Source organism: Rhinolophus hipposideros (assembly GCF_964194185.1).
Source record: "Rhinolophus hipposideros genome assembly, chromosome: 18".
NCBI lineage: Eukaryota > Metazoa > Chordata > Mammalia > Chiroptera > Rhinolophidae > Rhinolophus > Rhinolophus hipposideros.
The window spans coordinates 52,264,400-52,285,398 of NC_138064.1; the positions used below are offsets into that span (position 1 = coordinate 52,264,400).

A 20,999-nucleotide genomic window follows, 5' to 3' on the forward strand; every position below is an offset into this window, starting at 1 on the left:
TGGTGAGAGGTGGGCTGGGACTGTCCCTTTTTCTCATTTAGCTGCTTTCAATCTCTTTCACTTTACCCTCTGCACTTACCACTTCCAAGTGGTGTTAGTAGTGGAAAGTATGGCTGACACACCACATTCACTTAAAGATATGTGGATTAGCCCAAATAGGGGAGAGAGAAGACCTTTAATAAAGCATGGTGGATACAATGTGCCTGTGAGTGACAAAGCTAATTATTTTAGCAAATATATAACTGTTACTTCCAAAGGAACTTGTCCCATAAGAAGTGGTTTTGTGTGACTACCTACAAACTCTTATGAAGCTCTGCTTTGTGGACTTGTGGGGGTGCAGGTGGGGATGACTCTGCCCTTACACATTCCAAGAAGGAAATCTTGATTCTTTGAAGATGGCTATGATTTTTGAAAACAGACAAAACTCAATTACTGGGTCATCTTATTTTTTGGTTTAAAAACAAGTAGTTAAGTAAATAATGTGACTGACTTTCTTGTGTAAATGACAAGTCAATTACAGAGTACAGCTTACCATGAAGAAGTGACTGTTTTGAAGGTCATCACTCATTTTGATGCAGATATTTTTGCACTGGAAAAACAAATCAATCTTTTTTCCTTATCTGTCTGATATTTGGGAGACTTGGAAAAAGAGCAAAATCTCCTAAGTAAGGGTGGAGTTAACATATGTTAGCTTTTATATAGAAAATGATACAATTCGTATTTCACCATCCAATCAAGTAAATTTAATTAAATAAATTTACTAGTTTAATAGTAAATTGTTTAAGTTTTTAATTAAAATTTCTTCAGATTTCCACTGTGCACTGACCCTGTGCAGTAAAGAAAATAATTTATTGTATTTTTTAAAATTTCTAGAATAACCTCAATTTGGGATTTATTTTGGCACTTTGCTGTAAATATATGTTTAGTTGCTTATGAGTGACCGCCAAGATAGAATCTAAATTACATTTTACAATAACTGCTCACAGCTGTAGGCCTGCCTGTGTTAGTGACAAACTGGCTCTTATTACAACATTGATTTCAGACATCAGTGCTGTACAATAACAACCATAACACCACATGCCCTGCCAGTCACAGCTGGAACAGTCAGACATCACCGCTCATGAATGGTATTCCATAGCCCTCTCTGATGGGCTGCCATAAATATTTGGAAATTTGCCTAAGGTTTTAACTACACATAGCCTGCTGATTTTAATGGGAGCAAACGAAGTCAATTGTGTGCTATGCTTTGAAAATTCTCCACTTAGTATTTTTAATCATAATCCTCCTTTCCACCAATAACCCATTCATTACATAATCTCTCAGCACTAACTTTATGTAGTAATGGAGTTTATACCCACAGCTAACTTCCATCCACCAAGTAAAGGCACACAGAATAGCTTCAGTGCTTTTTCACAAAAGAGAAGTCTTTCAAATATTAGAAACAGCTATACCCCCAACTGCCCAATTCCAAATTGTTGCCTTTCCAAGTTAAACACTGCTATTTCCTCAACTGTTTGTCATATGAAACAGCTTCACAATTCTCTATCTTGGATGTAACCCTATGTGTATACTATGACATTCTAAATGTGACTTCAGAGAAAGAGAAATCTCTTCTGCCTCTTTCCATGATGCAGGCAAAACCATGGCATGTTTTCATTTATCTTCAGGGCATCCAGCTAGATTCCCAAATCTCTAGTGTAAAGATGGTTCAGTAACTAGAGGATCATTTCTGTGCATGACTTCAACCATGAACCTCAAGAAAAGATCTGCTTAAGTAAAAGTTCTGCTGAGTTCTTCCTGTTTCTCATATGGAACAAACTGAAAAGACTAGCCAATACAATCCATCACGATTTTATTTTAATCTCTTTATGTTTCAATGCAGGTGCTTGTGTGTGTAGTTGTCTTCTGAAATTATATCCTCCGAGAGTATGGCCAATTTCCAAATAACTGTTGCTAGGCAATACCACGACAACTAAGAGACTTCACATTTTTTTTGGATGATAACTTTTTATTCCTGAAACTCAGTGACTTTTCAAATGTGTTCTTCTCTAGTCAATCACTGCCTTCATTGGCTTAGCTAAGTCATACTATCAATATACATTATATGAATAATTTAGACAAGTTATAAGCTGCTTTGAAATTTTCAAGTAGGAGGACAAAATTTTCCCTTATTGTGATTTATTGGGAATTGATTTTTATAAAGATTAAATTGTCGTGCAGTAAACGACATTCTGAAGTGTGATAATGATTCTAAGACTGCTCCACAGATGCCACAGATTCTAAGATAAAATCTGAATGTCTATAAAATAATTTGAAGATAACCCAAAACACATTCCCTGTAGGCTAGTACATACAATCTTACAGAATTTAAAATTTTTTGCAATTTTTCTATGTCTTAGAAAATTTTTTAAAAATTGGCTTATACCTTTTAATTACGATGTGTTTATGGAATGGCTCAGCAAAGTCTTCTGCTGCCTATAATGACAACATCATGGAGAATCCATTTTGGATGTGTTCTCTGTGCCATTTTGCCAACAAGGCTAATGTATCTTAGCCATTTAGGTATTTGTCTGGTGGCCCTGGTGGCTCAAAACACACTTTTGATGTTGATCAGCTAGCATTAGGCATTCTGTGTGTGCCTACAGAAACTAGTTTATTGATATGAGTGATGTTTGTGGCGAAGACGTCACTATGTTTCCTGACCAAGGCCATTGCACATTACTACAGCTAGTTCCCTGGTATTTGGCAGTGGCTACAAAAGGCCAGTGAAGAGTAGATCTTCACATCACAAGTCACCTGATAAGATGCTGCAGATGCCCAGAGATGCCGGTTTATGGCCTTCTTAGCCTATAGAAAGGACAGTCCACGGATATCATACCTGGCATCCCTCCGTGAGCAGGGAAAACAGTGGGGGTCGTGGGGCAGCTCTATTAATGCTACCATTTGCTATACAGCCCAGGTGTTTTAAAAACCACCTTACCTCCAGAGTCAATTCCAAATCTATGATATTCAAACTTTCACTTGTGTATTTTCCTTTCAATGTATCCAAGTATCACATAGAACAAATGTTTTAGACAAGACATGTTGAGATCCAGATGCAAATGTATTTGAAATGCTTATACCTTATTACAAGTGACCCTTTAACAATACAGGTTTGAAATGCGCAGATCTACTTACCGGCTAATTTTTTCCAATAAATATACAGTTGGCTCTCCATACCCTCCAGTTTCGCATTTGCAGATTAAGCCAACCGTGGATGGAAAACAGTATTTTCGATCTGCGGTTGGGAATCCGCAATGCTGAGGGCCGACTGTGTGCAACGTTCTGCGTCATTTTATACCAGGGACGTGAGCACCCACGGAGTTTGGTATTTGTGGGGGTCCTGGAACCCGTCTCCTGTGGACACTGAGGGACAACTGCAGTTAAGTTTATAGGATATCAAAAGTCCTACATGGTCTTTTGACTGCACAGAGGTCAGCACCCCTAAGGGTCAATTGCAGTTTAATTTGAACCTGAAAATTTCAAGGAGAAAAAATACGTAGATGTGCTTTGAACGTATGCAAATAAACAGTATACAACGAAAGATCAGATTTTGCTCTGATATTTCACTAAAGTTTCTCCTTTCCTTATGACCACTGTTTATTCTAATGGAAATTCTTGTCAAATGATACGTCATAAAGAGTTTTAAAGAAGATTAGAATTTTTTTTGTATCTCTGATTTCCAATTTTACATCTACTGGATTAAAAAGACTTCTGTAGAGAAATAAAAGCTGAAGCAGTTCACTAAAGGGGAAAAAGTGATTTCTGTAACGACATTTTATTTCAAACTGATAGGAACAGGATACAATCTCATACTTAAATAAATCAAAAGTTACCAGCTGTCTTTGACACTTGATCCCTCTGGCCCGTGTTTCAGTAAGTACCTGGGACCATTCAGTCCTTCCCTTCAGACACAGAGTAAAGTACCTTTATGTCAGGAAACTGGCCCAGGTAGGTGTCCAGGGTCAGCAAGGACCCATCCACTAGCTTTTGATGGAAGTCTTCCCATAGCACATCACATTTCTACGAGAAAAAGAGAAATGAAGGCAGAACTGCTGAATCACTTTAACTGGATACCTTTCAACAAACTTCTAAAAAAACCGAAAACTAAAAAAATTAGGTAAGTAATATTTCCCCAGACAGTAGATGTTAGAAAGAATTTTTTAATTGTGGATTTTTAAATAATACAATAAAATTTCTAGGCCATTTAACTACCAGTTGTAATTTACAGTATAGGCTATCGAAAGGCTCAGCCCATTAAAAAATGTATTTCTGATTCTGCATTAATAAAGCACATACAAGCTTCGAAAGGTCTCCAGATCCCTATAGATGGCCTTTGGGGGCTAAGAGACTGTGAAGAATTCCACATGGATTACTTCTGAAGCCCCCCATGAAACTAGAAACCCCTTCAAATAAACAATAAACCTTTGCTGTAGCTTCCACAGAGAAGGCAGAAAATTTAGTCCTGTTGGAAAGACTCTGCCATTTATGGAATATCAATTAGGATGAACACAATGAATATTAGGTATTATTATTATTGCTACTACTTCTAACTATGTCTAGGCATTGGGTTAAACACTTTACATGTATGTGCATGCATGGTCATTTAATTCTCTCACAACAGCTTTATGAGGAAAGCCCTATTGTTGCCACTACGCAGAAGAGAACACTGAAGCCCGAGTTGTTACATAACTTGGCCAAGGTCATGCAGTTAGTTTATAAATGACACACTTTGGTTTCAACCCAGGTGTGTGTCCCTGAATTCAAAGCTCACGATCTATTACACAGGCTGCCTTACCAGAACAGGGCTCATATCCTACCGTAGCTGTGTGACAGGAAACTAGAACCTCCCTGAGTTTCAATTTCCCTGTGTAAAGTACTTCACAGAATCCCAGTCACATAGAAGGTGTGCAAGAACATAATCTCCACATTTCTCCCTGTATTAAAACGTTTAGGGTCTCCTGACAGGATCTGCTGCTTGTTCTGCAGTATCTACCCTGTTTCCCCAAAAATAAGACCTAGCCGGACCATCAGCTCTAACACGTCTTCTGATGCAAAAATTAATATTTTATATAAGACCGGGTCTTATGTTATAGTGAAATAGTGAAATAGTGAAAAGACCCGGTCTTATTAATTTTTGCTCCAAAAGACGCATTAGAGCTGATGGTCTGGCTAGGTCCTATTTTCCGGGAAACAGGGGTACCCTTTCTTTCTCTTAGTAATGGAAGCTCCAGTTTCAGCCGGCATCCCAGCCTCTACTGCCGCTAAGTGCAGCCCGAGACTAAGTTGTGGCCAATGGGTCGGAGAGATTCCCTAAAAGTAGGTTTATCTTCCCTGTGTCCTCCGTCTTGCCGACAAGAATGCAGAAATGAGAGCTCATGACCAGGGCTCAGAGTCATCTCAAACCTGGGGGAGGCAGGGAGGATGGCACCGCTGGGCCCCGGGTGTCTGCAGGCTCTCCACACCATCCAGGGCCCCGACCTCAAAGCCCTTTATGGGAGGGATATAAGTATCTATCCTGTAGAAAACCACTTTGGGGGAGGTTTATTTCCTTTCGTTTCTTTTTCACACTTCAAAAACTAATTCTACTTATTACAAATCCCAAATCAATAATGTTATTCAAACAACAAAAAAATCAAGTCCTCTACATAAAAAGGCTTCTCTTCTAATGCAAGTAAACCCTCTGAACATGCAATGTTCAGTTCCTTCACCATCAGAAGAACCCATATTTGGCTCTGGAACTGAAGATTCCAAAAATCTGGCAGCCGCAGGGACCAAGGTAGGATGGCAACTGGTTCCTTCAGAATAAATGTCAACAGTGGCATCTGCCAAACAAAGAACGTAGTACAGTGTTCTGAAAAGCCAGTAACACACGTGTCTATTATTCCCTTAAAAACTCATTTCATGACAATTTTTCAATTATACATGATTATTCAGAAATTTACAATATGAGTCAAGCTTTTAATATGATGTTAGAACACAGTGTTTTTGTTATTGAAGAAATGTGAGAAGATGCAATTACTTAATAACTGCCTTGGAAAATGGTGTGTGGAGGCTGGTTTTGTCCAATTCATATCCTGAACATTTTCAACAGGTAAGAGAGCCAACAAGAGCTTTCCTCATAAATAAATCTGTTCTTTTTCTTCTTCTTGTCAATCAGAATGAGATTATAAAGATCAAAGTGGGGATATCAGAATTCTCGGGAAGCAGCCTGGGGCTGCAGTGTGAACCCATCTTTCCGCAGGCTGATAGGCATTCAGCTCATCACATATCAGGCCTTCCCCTGAGCTGTGGTGTCTCTGTCTCCTATGTCTTCTGTGCCTAAGTGAGTAGCACTGAGCTCTCGTGAAGTTGAGGGTGACAAACAACTGCTGTTTTTTTTTAGAAGAACTTGGATGGAGAGAACCCCTGCCAGGGGGCTTTCTAATATCTGTAATAATCACATGCTCTGTGCACTCTGTCAGTGACACGAGTACAAAGGCTTTGAATGTATTATTAGTAGGTATGATGACTATTTCCATTTTACAGAGAAGGAAACTAAGGCCCGAGGAGTTTAAAGGACTCGTCCAACATCCCGCAGAGCCCGCTGGTCCCTGCCAGCCCCATTGTACTGTCCTCAAAGAAGCCACACCCAGGTGATCACTTCCAGGTGGCCCTAGGCTACAAGCTGAATTTCAGGTGTTAAGACTGTCTAGGGACAAAGCCTTGCAGGAGTTAGGCCCCTATTAGCAGGCCAGCTGCGTCGGCCAGGAAAGGACTAGATGGGGTTTAAGTGGAATAGATGCTCTTCCCAACTCTCCTGTTCATGCTTTCCAGGAGGGTGTGGGAGCGGGGTGCAGAGGTGACGTCAGTACACAGAATCATCCTACTGCACGCCCATTCTTCTGATGAAATGGGCTGTTCTTACGCGCAGTAAGGAACAGAAACATGCTATTCTTATTTTGAGGAAAAATAATCTTTAACCCACAGATTTCCATCCATGTGGCCTTGTAATCAGTTCACTAATAACCACATTTGAGATGATCTGGGAAGCAGAATTGTATGGTGCCTTCTGGGTATACGGCGTCCTGTCATGGTTTGGGCTGAGAAGTTGGGGGGCGTGGGAGTCAGGGAAAGGCTGAGTGAACGGCTTTGATGGGAGCCTCGCAGACGCCCCCCTCCCCCCCGCCCCCAGACCTCCTGTGTGCTGCCATCCTGGTCTTACCTCACCAACCATCTTCACGTCTTCACGCCCATACCAGTCAGGCTCATAGACTTCATGCAGTGACTCGGTGAGCTTCATTGAAGCTTCCTGCATGCCTGGCATTGGAGAAAACAACTCCTGTTAGATAGAAATGGGTGAGGACTCTCTTCCTCTTTCTCCTACTTTTCCAAGTGAGAGAAAAATCTTGAGTACTCGCTAATTATTTAAGGCAAAATTGTGAAGGCAGAACTGCTAATTGTATCTGTAATGACATCCTCACTTGAGGGTATCTAAGACCTGTGTGATTACATTGTGCGTTTTCTATTATTTCCATGATAATGATAGATACTGGGTCTTGACAAAATCAACAAGGCGTCCTATTCTGAAAACAACAATAATGTGTCCTATTACGTGTGTTATCGCTTGTTAAATGGCAAGGAACCATAAATGTATAGGACACCTAAAATACTTGCCAATAAAACTAGAGTTCTAAAAATAAAATTAATCCTAAGTGACTTTAAATATAAGCAATAAAGCATTTTTTTTGAAGCAAAATCAACAGGATTTAGGACAGAACAGTTGAAAGTGGTTTAAGTGACCTAAAAATTTTTCAAAAGACAAAAAGTTTTTCTTTTTCTGATAGTATTAAAAACTATATATACAATTTTAAATCAGAACTCTCAAAAACCATTCTTAAATCTATGGGTCAGAATTTTCATTTGAAGTACATTTGGTATGTTGTAAAACATTTGGTTATTAATAGGAAAGATACAAAGTTTCTGAGCGCAACATGGTGATACAAAGTATAACCAAGTCTTTCCCAGTCTCTCCTTAACCCCTCCTTCAAAATATGGAAGATGAAGTATGGATTGCCATGGAGACAGCTCAACCTCAGAACAAAACCAAGTACATTCTTTGGCTGGTGACCTGGAGAAGTGCCTCTCTGGCATGAGACTCCATACCAGCTGGAAGGTGAGACCTGGCCAATTTGTTTCTTGGCCTTTGTCACTAGGAAATATGAAAAGGGGCTAAATAAAGGGAAGAGAGAGACAAATTTGAGTGCTGCCATTAGAAATATAAAACACGTTTCATAAACTTAACACCAGTGAATCAAAGATGGGAAGTTTTTGTTAAACTTCCTTACAACACTCTAGATTCAACCACATGCTTATTGGATTTAAGGGAGTCAATTCTGGATTCAATCGTAAGACAAAAGAACAAAATAAAGGTGTCTGAAATGGTAAAAATATGTTATAAAAGTCAACACGGAATTTGGTATTTCACAGTACTTCTTCACTCTGTAGGCAGAAACATATATTTGGCCTTCCTGCAGTAGAGGTTGGAACACATTCCAGGGCCATGTGAAGTGTGAGAACCTGTACCCCTACCCCATGAAGTGCATCCCTGAGCATGTCAAAGGAGGCCCTCCACAACAGTGTACGGCCACACCGGCTGGAACACCTTGGCAACTACAGATGAAGCCCCAGCAGGCTAGGGTAGGGAAAAACCAGTGATGATTCAGGTCACTGAGTCTCTGATAAAATAAGTCTTGTAAGCAAAAAAATAATGCTGAAATCTGTACCATCTCCTAGCATTCTGAATCCAAGCAAGCAAGGATGTTCTCTCTTGTACATGTGGTCATGGCTGAGGTGGCAGCAGCATGACCTCCAGCGTCCACTTTTACCACTCCCTGAGCACAAGCAAATCTACACCAAGAATGTACTCCTCAAGTTCATACCAAAACCCCCTGGAGGTTTCCAGGAGGCTCCCACACCCTCCTGGAAAGCATGAACAGGAGTTGGGAAGAGCATCTATTTCACTTAAACCCCAGCTAGTCCTTTCCTGGCCAACGCAGCTGTCTTGCTAATAGGGGCCTAACTCCTGCAAGGCTTTGTCCCTAGGGTTGACCCCCTTCCATAATTCAAATACCAAAAGGCTTCTAGAGTTTTCTTTTAAATCCTAATCTTAAGTCTAATGGAAATTATAAATAGCTGTATAGAAGAGAAAGAAAAAGAAATAATGGCATTATAGGACAAATAACCTTTGTGGTGAAACTAAAAGTGGAAGTAAATAAAATTATATTAAGACCTTACTCATTGAGGTTAAAAGCACAATGTTGCAGTAAATATGCCTCCTAGCAGCCAAAAATAACTAATTGCTGTGTGGCTAAGTAGTGATGGATCATTTGGAAAGAATCCATTTTGACATAGAAATTGTTTCTAGGACACTCCATAGAAAGTATTCTGATGGGCACACAGTGAACAAGACACAAGCCTTGTTGCTCTGAAGGGGCGTAGAGACTGGCAGAGATTTTTACTCTTTGACAGAATACGGGGGGTGGGAGGGAAGCTAAAATCCAAGTTTCCTTCAATGCAATTTGGCAACATTAAAGTAGAATAGATGCTAAATAGTCTTTAATAATATCTAATATCCAATACTTTTCTTAAAAGATTACCGATTTGCATAGAAGAATTACCATATCACTATTGGAGAGGAACCACTGCCCTCTCTTCAAAATTGTGGACCTTCTCCTAGGTATTTTGTAACAACCTCTATTTGCGTATATGAAATGAAATAGTAAAAGCTTATGTAAATGCCTGGCAGACAAGCACTCAATCAGTGTTGGTAATTATTAGTAGTAGTAGTAGTAGTAATATGGGCTAGACTTCTAAGAAGTTCCTTGCAGTTTCATTCCCTCTAGCCTGAATTCCACACACCCACAGTACGTTTTCTAAAATGCTAATCTGATCATGTGACTCATTCTCTTTCCTACAATGAGGTAAGGACACTCTTCCCCACTGATCGAATACACTCCCAGTATGACAGGGCAAATAAGCATATCTTTATACAGACACTGCCTACCTTTCCACATCAGCTCAGTCTCCTGCTTGATCTGCTTGTTCCCTAAAGAGCCCACACTCCCTCCTGCTTCCGGGGCCTTTGCACATGTCGCTTCTTCTACCTGGCCGTCCTTCCAACATCAGTCTCTTTCTCTGGCATGTCTCATAACCTGATGATCAGGTATGCTCCCTTCCTGGGTCCACTGAAGTATAGGTTCACAAGAAAGACCGTTACTGACCTGGTATCCTATCTGGTAGGTAGAGTGGGGGTCTGTCCTCTGTTGTGACAGCACATGTGTGGACAGAGCTGACTCCATTTTCAAAAGCTGACTCCATCTTGAAGCTAATCTGCCAGCTTAACTTCTAAGTGAATGAGTCCAGCCCTTTGACCCCTGGATGGACTCTGGAACGTGTACAGAGGTTTTGGGCTAGTAGCAGAATTCCTATTACTCCTTCCTCTGGAGCAAGAAGCCCTAGGTGTTATCTACCCGTTAGCTTACCCTGGCGCCAGGGCCAGCCGGTCTCAGGACTTTTGGTCTCCCCCCACAAACCACACAGGCCCATCTGTAAGGCGGGAAAAAGAAGGTGGTCTAGAAGGTGAAAGATGTCGAGATCTGAACGTCCTGCAGCTGTCCAAGACCCATTTCTATATGTAAGTTCCCTCTTAATTTCTCTAAACCAATAAGCTGGACTTGTCTGCCTTGTTTTTTGGTCTTTGGGCTCCATTGGCCTTTGGCGGCCACTTTGCATACACAGCCTTTTCATGGAACAGCACACACTGTACAGTTCTGTTAAAACACATATTAGTATGCATAGCTGGCTCTTTTGTTGATTCAACCTTCTCCCCTTCTCTACTGCCAGCTCCACGACGGCAGGCACTGTGTCTTGTTCATCTGTGCACCGCCATCTTCTAGAACAGTGTCACACCCATGAATGAGGCCACTGGGATGTTTGCTGCTAAAGCGAATGAGAGCATCAGATCTACCTTGCATAGCCCAAGAATCAGCAGAAATAAAGAGGTGAATGCCACCCAGAGATTAGCGATGATGAGTAGAGCTCAGTTAAACCAATTTCACGGAATCCCATTGGTAGAGATTGTGGGGAGGGGCTTCTAAGAGCAACTAGAGCACCTTATGGATGAGGAAACCACAGCAGCTGAGAGGCTCCATGATTTTCCCAATTGTTCCCAGGACCAGAGCCAGGGCCGGGACTCTCCATGGCCAGATCTCATTCCTTTATAAGGCTGCCTACAGTGTAGTACAATTAGTCAGCTAGAGTATTTTTGTGTGAAAAACGGAAAAATTGGCCATGAGAGTACTTTGCAAATGCAAATTATGATCTACTTACCACATAACCCTTGTCTTTAAGTGTGTTCTGAAAACCTAAAGTGTGCTCTAAGGAAGTCTAACTTTTTGTAAGACTTTGAGAAAAGCATCCCACAGTTGAATAACTGGGAAATGCTGCCATTAGGCCATCTGGTAATTACCTTAACACATAAAGGGCTCCGATAAATTCTGCAGCAACCTATTTAAAAATTCATTCCAATGAGCCTTGGCCAAAGGCATTTAAATGTAGAACTCTTATGGAGTATCAGTTGTTAACATCACTCAATCAGCAAAATATGATTGGGAGAAAAGCTGATATAAAGTCCTTTTCTCCTTCATGTGGAAGTGTGGCCATTAGAAGCAGAAGGAAAGGCTGCTTGGATGGTCCACCCAATGTGTCTCTGGAACTAATGCTTCACTCAGTGGATCCTCATTCTAATCACATTAAGGAAAGGAATTATGTCAGTCTCTTCTAAACAGCATTCTCCATCCTAAAGCAGTAAAATAGACTAAAATATATAGACTTGAGAAAGAGACCTAATTTACTCATTCATTCAACAAACGTATCCTCTTTTTTAAAAATCAGCTTCCACAGAAAAAATTCTATGCTTGAAATAATATGACTTCTTGTGTTCAAATCCTAAATCAGTAATTGAAGAAATACCTAGAGCATCTTCTATATTCTGACTGAACTATTATAAATAATAAATAAAAATAATAAATCATAAAATAATTTTTTAGCACAGTTCATTATGAACTCTATGAATCTGTGAAAGTTAAATTCTCTGACCCCTACTTCTTTGCAAATATAAAATGAGGCTACTGTCATTTACCATATAGCTGTGTTGGGTGGTACAAAGAGGTAATATACCTAAGTATACAACTCAGCACATAGTAAGTGCTCATTAAAAAATTATAGTGGTAAGTTGTCATTATTCCATTGTATAAATGAACTCTAAGTTGTGAAGCCACAGCCCTGCCAGTGGTCACATAGTTCAAGGGCAGCGTAAGAGAGTGGATGAAAGCAGGGCCTTAGGAGACACACAGATCAGAGTATGTATCCCGTTGCGGTTGTTTATTAGGCACGTGACTTTGGACAAGCTATCTCACCTGTATCTTGCTTTTCTTATCTATAAACATAATAAAAGTACCTGTCTCATGGAATTGTCATGAGGATTAAAATTATATGAGTTGCATATAAAACTTAAATGCATTTTAGTTTAAAAATCAATTTCACTAACTTTTTTATTATTATGAATAATTTTTATTAATATTTTCGTTATTTTATTTATCACTCTCTTTGTAATCAATTTCTTAGAATTGATTGAAACTCTTAGAATAAATTCTTAGAAATTAAACTGCTATGTCAAAAGGCATGCCAAACAAACAACGCATTCAAAGGCTTTTGCCAAATTGTCTTCCAGGAAAGCTATGCTACAAGCAGTGTATGAAAGGGGTCTGCTCCCCAAACCTTTGCAAATGCTAGGTATGACTTTTTTTTTTCTTTTTAACTGTAATGTCTTTGAGCATTTGGAAGAAAAATGACAGCATCTCCCTGTTAATTTTATTTAATATTCTTTGACTATTTGTGAGGATAAGCATTTTTCACATTCGTTATCCATCTATAGATTTTCATTGGCTAATTTTCTCTTCATATGTCCACCCATTATTTCTTTGAATCAACTGATCTTCATTTAGTTTACTTACTGAGCCATTTATATTTTGTTTCACTTTCATTAAATGTGCTGTCAAAAACATGGTTTTAAAACACATGTATATACAGTTTACATATTTATATAATAAGTCAAATCTCTTTATCTTTCCCATTATGCTTTCTGTCTTTTGAGTTACTCTGGTAAAGAACTTGTCACCCAAGACTAAAGACTAAGTCTATTGTATTTTATCCTAGTATTCTAAAACATCTTTTTGTACACATATTTACATTTTTACTATATCTGGAACTGAGAAAGAGAAACTGGAGGGTAAGGTTGGGAATCTCACTTTTTTTCTGAGTGTTTGGCCAGTTTATCCAAGATCCTTTGGCACACAATCCATTCCCTCCCCACCCTTCTCAAAATCTTCCTTGTAACCCATCACGCCCATAAGTACACTTGGATCTGAGTCCACCTGGGGAGATGAATTACGTACAGTAGACAGAGATGCAGCTCTCCTCCCTACTGCTCTCTCCTTCCTCCACCACTGGCCGCATTTCTTTGCCTAGTTTGGCTGAGGTCAGAAACCAATGCCAGGGCATCTATGTTCCCATACAGTGGCAGGGCTGCAGGTGCAGCTCGTCCCCACAAGTCACAGGTAGTCCAGGGCTGCAATTTCTGATAACCTTCCACACCTGCCTCTGCCCCATTCCTTGCCCCTTGCAGCTAAAGGGCTTAAGTGTGAATCTGAGTGTTCTTCCCTTGGGATACGCTCCCCCTCGGGATGTAAACCAGCTGTAGCTTTTATTAAACAGGTCTCGAGCTCACTCTATGTAACAACTCTTCCTAGAAATCTCTGGCGTGTGGGCGGCACTTATTCCTAATTTCCAGCATGAGGGCAGACATCTTATTTCCTTGCATACTCTGATTATCACTTCAAAGGGAATTTGGGAGTGGGTGGAATGAAATCACCTGTGCTCAAGTACCATCTGCCAAAAAGCCAAATGGCTTTGTAAGCAACACTCAGTCCTGTCACTCATGAATTCCAAGAACAACTCGTGCTTGGTAACATGCAGTAAACAATTCACACACATTACCTTTGATAGCTGCTAAATACCCTCGGAGTTCTCGCTGAAGTCTGGTACCCTCTGCCTGAAAAACACACGAAAGCAGAGATCATAAGCATCTTTCTATATGTTGCCTGTAAACATGTATGAAGCAGTAAGTCTCAGAATTATTACTGCCAGAGGCTCATTCTTGAAAGAACATAAATATGTGGACATGGACTAAACAAGATACCCCTGAGTCTCGATATTTATAGATTTTATTCAGCTTGAAAGGACAAGGCAAGTATAATTTTGTTAAGATTTGTTAACTATGGCCCATCATACAGCTTCCAATATATTCAAAAGTTAGCAAGTCTCTAAATTTTGACACCTGGGTTACAATGGTAGGGAACTGATTACTACTGTCCAGTATGGTAGTCACTAGCCACAAGTGGCTTTTGAGTGCTTGCAACATAAATAGTCTGAATGGAGATGGAAATACACACGAAATTTCAGAAACCTAGTACCAAAAACTGTTTATTAACATGTTTTCTGTCAATTGTAGTTTAAAAATGATACTATTTTGTATACATTGAGCTAAACAACTGTTATTACTAAAATTAATTTAACCTGTTTCTTTTCACTTTTTCAATGTGAACACTAGAAAAATTTAAATTATGTATGTTGTTTGCATTGTATTTTTATTGGACATTAATGAAATAGAGAAATTGTTAAAATATAAATTTTGACATATGAATTCTAGTTTTGGTTTGGATTGCCCTTAGAAACTCTTAGACTCTGAGACTAGGATTAAAATGCGAGTAGTTTAATCTGGAGTTAACCTAGGAAACGTCAATAGGGGCATGGAAAAGTGATGCAGGGGAGAGAAGAGAGCAATCACAGGATGCATTATCCAGCAAGTTACTAGTGTGGGCAACCAGCCTTAGCCCCACTGGGGAACTGTGGGAGACATCTACAGATGTCCCAATGGAAAGGCAAGGGAGCTGGGCATTTATCCATTAGCTGCAGTTAGTCATTGGTTGAGGGCTGCTCCTGGGGGACCTTAATTCTCAGTATGTTCATGGGCAGAGTGGTTTCCAATAACCACAAAAAAATACTCAGGCAAAGAGTTGCCTTTGTTGGCAGTTGAAACTAAGTCTAGTGGGCTCAAAAATGTAGGTGCTCAGGGCATATAGCTGGGCACACACAGTGTGTGCTGTAACACTCCAAGTGAAAATATAAAAATATATGCACTTTAATTGCATAATTATTTAACAAAACTTCAGAAAGTTAGCATATGACTCCACCTTGATAATTAATAAAACATCATTTATATTATGACTCTAACTTGATCGTTAATAATACAGTTAACAATATAGCAACTATGATAGTCATATTTAAGTCAATAACCATTTGTCAGTATATACCAAAAAGGGTATATACAAAAAGGGGTGGTGGGGTTAAGGGAACAAAAGAAAACTACTTCCCTCAGTAAATTACAGTCTAGTAGGAGAACTAAACTATCTAAATAGAGAAGGGGATCCAAGATGGCAGAATAGCTAAACACTGTGCTTGCCTCCTCCAGTCACCACAATAAAATTACAACTAAATCATACAATAATCAACCTGGAAAACCATCTGAAGACTAGCTGGACAAAAGTCCTATAACTAAGGATATAAAGAAGAAGACACAACAAGATTGGTAAAAGGGGTGGAGATACAAAATGGCCAGCCCCACACCTGTGTGTCATGGTTAACAATAGGGAGGGATATCTTGGCCACAAAGGTCAGTCCCAGAAGAGCAAGGGTCCCCAGCCCCACACCAGGCTCCCCAGCCCAGAGTTTCAGAGCCAGGAAGAGGAGTCCCCACAACATGTGGCTGTGAAAGACAGTGAAAATTACAACTGTCAAGATGAGCTGGAAGGCTGCAGAAAACCCAGACATCCTCTTAAAGGGCCCACACACAGATTCCCTTGTTCACAGGCACTTAACCTGGGTTCCAGCAGAGGGATGGTGACACAGGAGGCATCAGAGACATACAAGAAAAGACTGAGATGTGTGGCTTCAGGGCAGGAACTAGAGGGACAGTCACCATTTTCCCTGTGCAGAATCCTCCTGCACAGACAGCAGGTGGGTGCTGTCTTTACTGTGTTGAACCCTCCCCCACATGGAAAAATTTGATCTGCGTTAACCTGGTGACCTCTGCTGGCTTCATCCTGGTGACTCCCTGGGACATCGCCCCATCCAGCCTGCACAATGCTAGAAGCACTTTGGCTGCCGGCAGCCAGCCCTGCTCACAATATACTCTTTATTGGACAACTCTCAGGAGTCCTCAGGTCCCAAGTGGGCTATGGCTGGCCTTGGTATGTGTACTCTACATACCAGTAGAGTACACTCTATGTGTACTTTTGCTGAGCAGCTCCAGGCTCAGCACTGACACTAAACCAGACTTTACAGTAACCTGGTGAACACCACTCATCATACCCTGATGATTCCCTGAGACCCCAACTTACCCATCTCACGTACTGCAAGAGGCTCTATCAGCAGCTGAGCCTTACGGGAACTGGTAAACAGCAGCAGGCTTCAGCACGCCCTGAGATTTTTGAAGAGCTAGCCCCGGCCTGGTACTGGTGGCAGCCATCTTTGCTTCACAGCATGGCCTCCCACACATGTCTCCAGGTCCAGCAAAGGAAGTGACCAGCCATTGATCACTTTGTAGCTCCTACCAGGTAGTCCCCAGCCTGTCACAGGCATTGGCAGACCTGAAACTGCACTGGAGCCTCTCCCAAGAGACCTCAGAACCAACATACTCAGAGGTGGGCTCTGAAGTCAATTAACCCCACAAGCGGCACACCCAAAGGGCAGTCACAAGAGACAACAGAGCCTGATGGGGCAAATCCCACTCCATGGGTTAAGCCCCCCATAAGGAGCTTGTAAGCTGTACACATAGCCAAATGCCACAGACAATCATCCTGAGAGTTAGTTCACCCACAGACATTCCAATGGCAATTAAGGCTCAACAATAACAGGAGGACACACACAACCCACACAAGAGATAGTCCTGGAGCATGTGGTACAGGTGACCAGGAAGACTGCACCACTTGGCCCCACAGAGCACTTACTACATAAGGTCACCCAGCCAAGACTGGGAAATGTAGCAGATCTACCTAATACATAGAAACAAACACAGAGAAGCAGCCAAACTGAGGATATAAAAAAAATATGTCCTAAATGAAAGCACAGAAGGGAACTCCAGAAAAAGAACTAAACAAAATGGAGGCAAGCAAACTACCATAAACAGAGATCAAAACAAGGATGCTCAAGGAACTAAATAACAACTTCAACAAAGAGATAACAAGCATAAAAAAGGACATAGAAACCATTAAAAAGAACCAATCAGAAATAAGGAATATAATAACTGAAACGAAGAATGCACTACAAAGAATCACCAGCAGACTAGATGAAGCAAACGATCAAATAAGCAATTTGAAAGACAAGTTAACAGAAAACTCCCAATCCGAACCCCCCCCCCAAAAAAAAAGAAAAGAAAAATGAGGATAATTTAAGAGACCTCTTGGACAACATCAAATGTAACAACATTCGTATCATAGGGGTACCAAAAGGAGAAGAGAGGGAGCAAAGCATTGAGGATCTACTTGGAGAAATAATGAGTGAAAACTTCCCTAACCTGATGAAGGGAATCGACATACAAGTCCAGAAAGCGCAGAGAGTCCCAAACAGGATGAACCCAAAGAGGCCCACACCAAGCCACATTATAATTAAAATGGCAAAGGTTAAAGACAAAGAGAGAATCCTAAAGCAGCAAGAGAAAAGCAACTAGTTACCTACTAGGGAGCTCCCATAAGATTGTCAGCTGATTTCTCAACAGAAACTATGCAGGCCAAAAGGAGTTAGCATGAAATATTCAAAGTGATGAAAAGCAAGGACTTACAATCAAGACTACTCTACCCAGCAAGGCTATCATTTAAAATTGAAAGAGAGATAAAGAGCTTCCCAGACAAGAATGGCTAAAAGAGTTCATCAGCACCAAACCACTATTATAAGAAATGTTTAAGGTACTTCTTTAAGAAGAAGGGGGTCAGGGGAGAACATAAATACAAATAATAAAATGGCAATAACTATGTATCTATCAATAATCACTTTAAATGTAAATGGATTAAATGTTCCAATTAAAAGACACAGGGTAGCTAACTGGATAAGAAAACAAGACGCATATATATGCTATCTACAAGAGACCCACTTCAGATTGAAAGACACACATAGACTAAAAGTAAAGGAATGGAAAAGATATTTCATGCAAAAGGAAACAAACAAACAAAAATCTGAAGTAGCAATACTTATATTACACAAAATAGATTTTAAACAAAGGCTATAATAAGAGACAAAGAAGGACATTACATAATGATAAAGAGATCAATCCAATGAGAGGACATAACCCTTGTAAACATTTAGGCACCCAAAATAAATATATAAAGCAAATATTGATCACCTAAATATATAAAGCAAAACTGACCAACATAAAAGGAGAGATTGACAGTAATACAATCAGAATAGGGGAACTTAACATCCCATTGACACCATTGGGTAGATCTTCCAGACAGAAAATCAACAAGGAAACAATGGCCTTAAATGACACACTAAACCAGATGGATTAAATTGATGTTTTTGGAGCATTTCACCCCAAAGCAGAAGAATATATATTCTTCTCAAGTACACATGTAACATTTTCCAAGACAGACCACATTTTAGGCCACAAAAAAAGTGTCAATAAATTTAAGATTGAAACTACTTCACTGATCACAATGGTATGTAACTAGAAATCAATTACAAGAAAAAAAACCTGAAAAAACACACCAACACTTGGAGATGAAATAACATGTTACTAAATAATAAATGGGTCAACAATGAGATCAAGGAAGAAATCAAGACACGTTGAGACAAATTAAAATGAAAACACAATGACTCAAAATCTGTGGGACACAGTAAAAGCAGTTCTAAGAGGGAAATTCATAGCAATACAGGTCTACCTCAAGAAATAAGACAAATCTCAAATAAACAATCTAACTTTACTCTTACAGGGACTAGAAAAAACACAGTAAACAAAGCCCAAAGTGAGCAGAAGAAAGGAAAATGACATGGTGCTGGCATAAAAACAGACACAGAACAATGGACCAGAATAGAGAGCCCAGAAATAAACTCATGCCTACATGGTCATTTAGTCTATGACAAAAGAGGAAAAAATATACACTGAGGTAATCAATAAATGGTGTTGGGAAAACTGGACAGATATATGCAAAAAAACCGAAACTAGATCAACTTCTTACACTATATCTAAGAATAATCTCGAAATAGATTAAGGACATAAATGTAAGATCTGAAATCGTAAAACTCCTAGAAGAAAATATAAGCAATAAACTCTCTGACATTCCTCTCAATAACATTTTTTCTGATCTATCTCCTCGGGTAAGGAAAACAGAACAAAAAAATAAACAAATGGGATGACATCAAACTAAAAAGATTTGAACAGCAAAGAAAACCATCAACAAAATAAAAAGACATCCTACTAAATGGGAGAAGATATTAACCAATGATACATTAGATAAGGGGTTAATATCCAAAATTTATAAAGAACTCATACAACTTAACACCAAAAAAAACAAAACAATCTAATTACAAAGTGGGCAGAGGACCTGAATTGACATTTTTTCAAAGAGGACATACAGGTCAACAGACATATGAAAAGATGCTCAGTGCCACTAATCATCAGATAAATGCAAATTAAAACCACAATGAGATATTACTTCACACTTTTCAGAATGGCTATCATCAATAAATCAACAAAAAAGTGTTGTTGAGGATGTGGCGAAAAGAAGCCCTTCTGCACTGTTGGTGGGATTGCAAATTGGTGCAGCCACTATGGAAAATAGTATGGAGGTTCCTCAAAAAATTAAAAACAGAACTACCTTATGACACAGCAATTCCACTCCTGGGTATTTATCCAAAGAAATCCATAACACTAATTTCAAAAGATACTTACATCTTTATGTTCAATGCCGCACTATTTACAATGGCCAAGATATGGAAGCAACTCATGTGCCCAACAAATGGATGACTGGATAAAGAGGATGTGAGGATGTGGTACGTATATATATAATGGAATATTTCTCAGCCACAAAAAGAATGAAATCTTATCATTTACAGCAACATGGATGGACTTAGAGGGTATTAGGATAAGTGAAATAAGTCAGACTGAGAAAGATCAATACCATACGATCTCACATATATGTGGGATCTAAAGAACAAAGTAAATGAACAAACAAAACAGAAGCAGACTCAAAGATACAGAGAACAAACTGATGGTTTCCAGAGGGGTGAGGGGTTGGGGAAATGGATGAAAAAGGTGAAGGAATTAAGAAATAGAAATTGGAAGTTACAAAATAGTCACAGGGATGTAAAATACAGCATAGGGGATAGTCAATAATGTTACAACAACAATGTACAGTGCTACGTGGGTACTAGACTAATCGGGGGGATCACTGTATAAATTATATAAATGTCTAACCACATGCTGTACACTTGTACTCCTGAAACTAATATAAAATAGCATTGAATGTCAACTGTAACTAAAATAAATGAATGAATGAATGAATGAATGAATGAATAAAAATATCTAAATAGGAAATTGCAAAGAAGATCACATTTAGCTCTGCAACAGCTATTCAAAGTGTTTGGAGTACAAAGTGAAGATAAAATACCCATCATATTTAAAGATAGATGGTAATTAATATTTAAAAAAAAACAACTCTGAAAAGAAGTGTTTAAGACTATACTGGACCCTAAAAAGGGAGTCTGTTTGAGAATATTTTTCTGTATGATACAGTGCAGGCATAGTG

At 39.5% G+C, this 20,999-nt stretch overlaps 1 protein-coding gene across 1 annotated transcript in view; it reads right to left on the reverse strand.

Annotated features, from left to right (window-relative positions):
• Positions 1 to 20,999, reverse strand: part of AMPH (amphiphysin) — a 237,470-nt gene that overhangs the window by 74,206 nt on the left and 142,265 nt on the right. The window contains exons 3-5 of the mRNA XM_081080325.1: positions 14,137 to 14,191; positions 7,244 to 7,338; positions 3,967 to 4,062 (exon numbers count right to left, since the gene is read on the reverse strand). Coding sequence (XP_080936451.1) covers positions 3,967 to 4,062; positions 7,244 to 7,338; positions 14,137 to 14,191 — 246 coding nt within the window. The remainder of the gene's footprint in view (positions 1 to 3,966; positions 4,063 to 7,243; positions 7,339 to 14,136; positions 14,192 to 20,999) is intronic.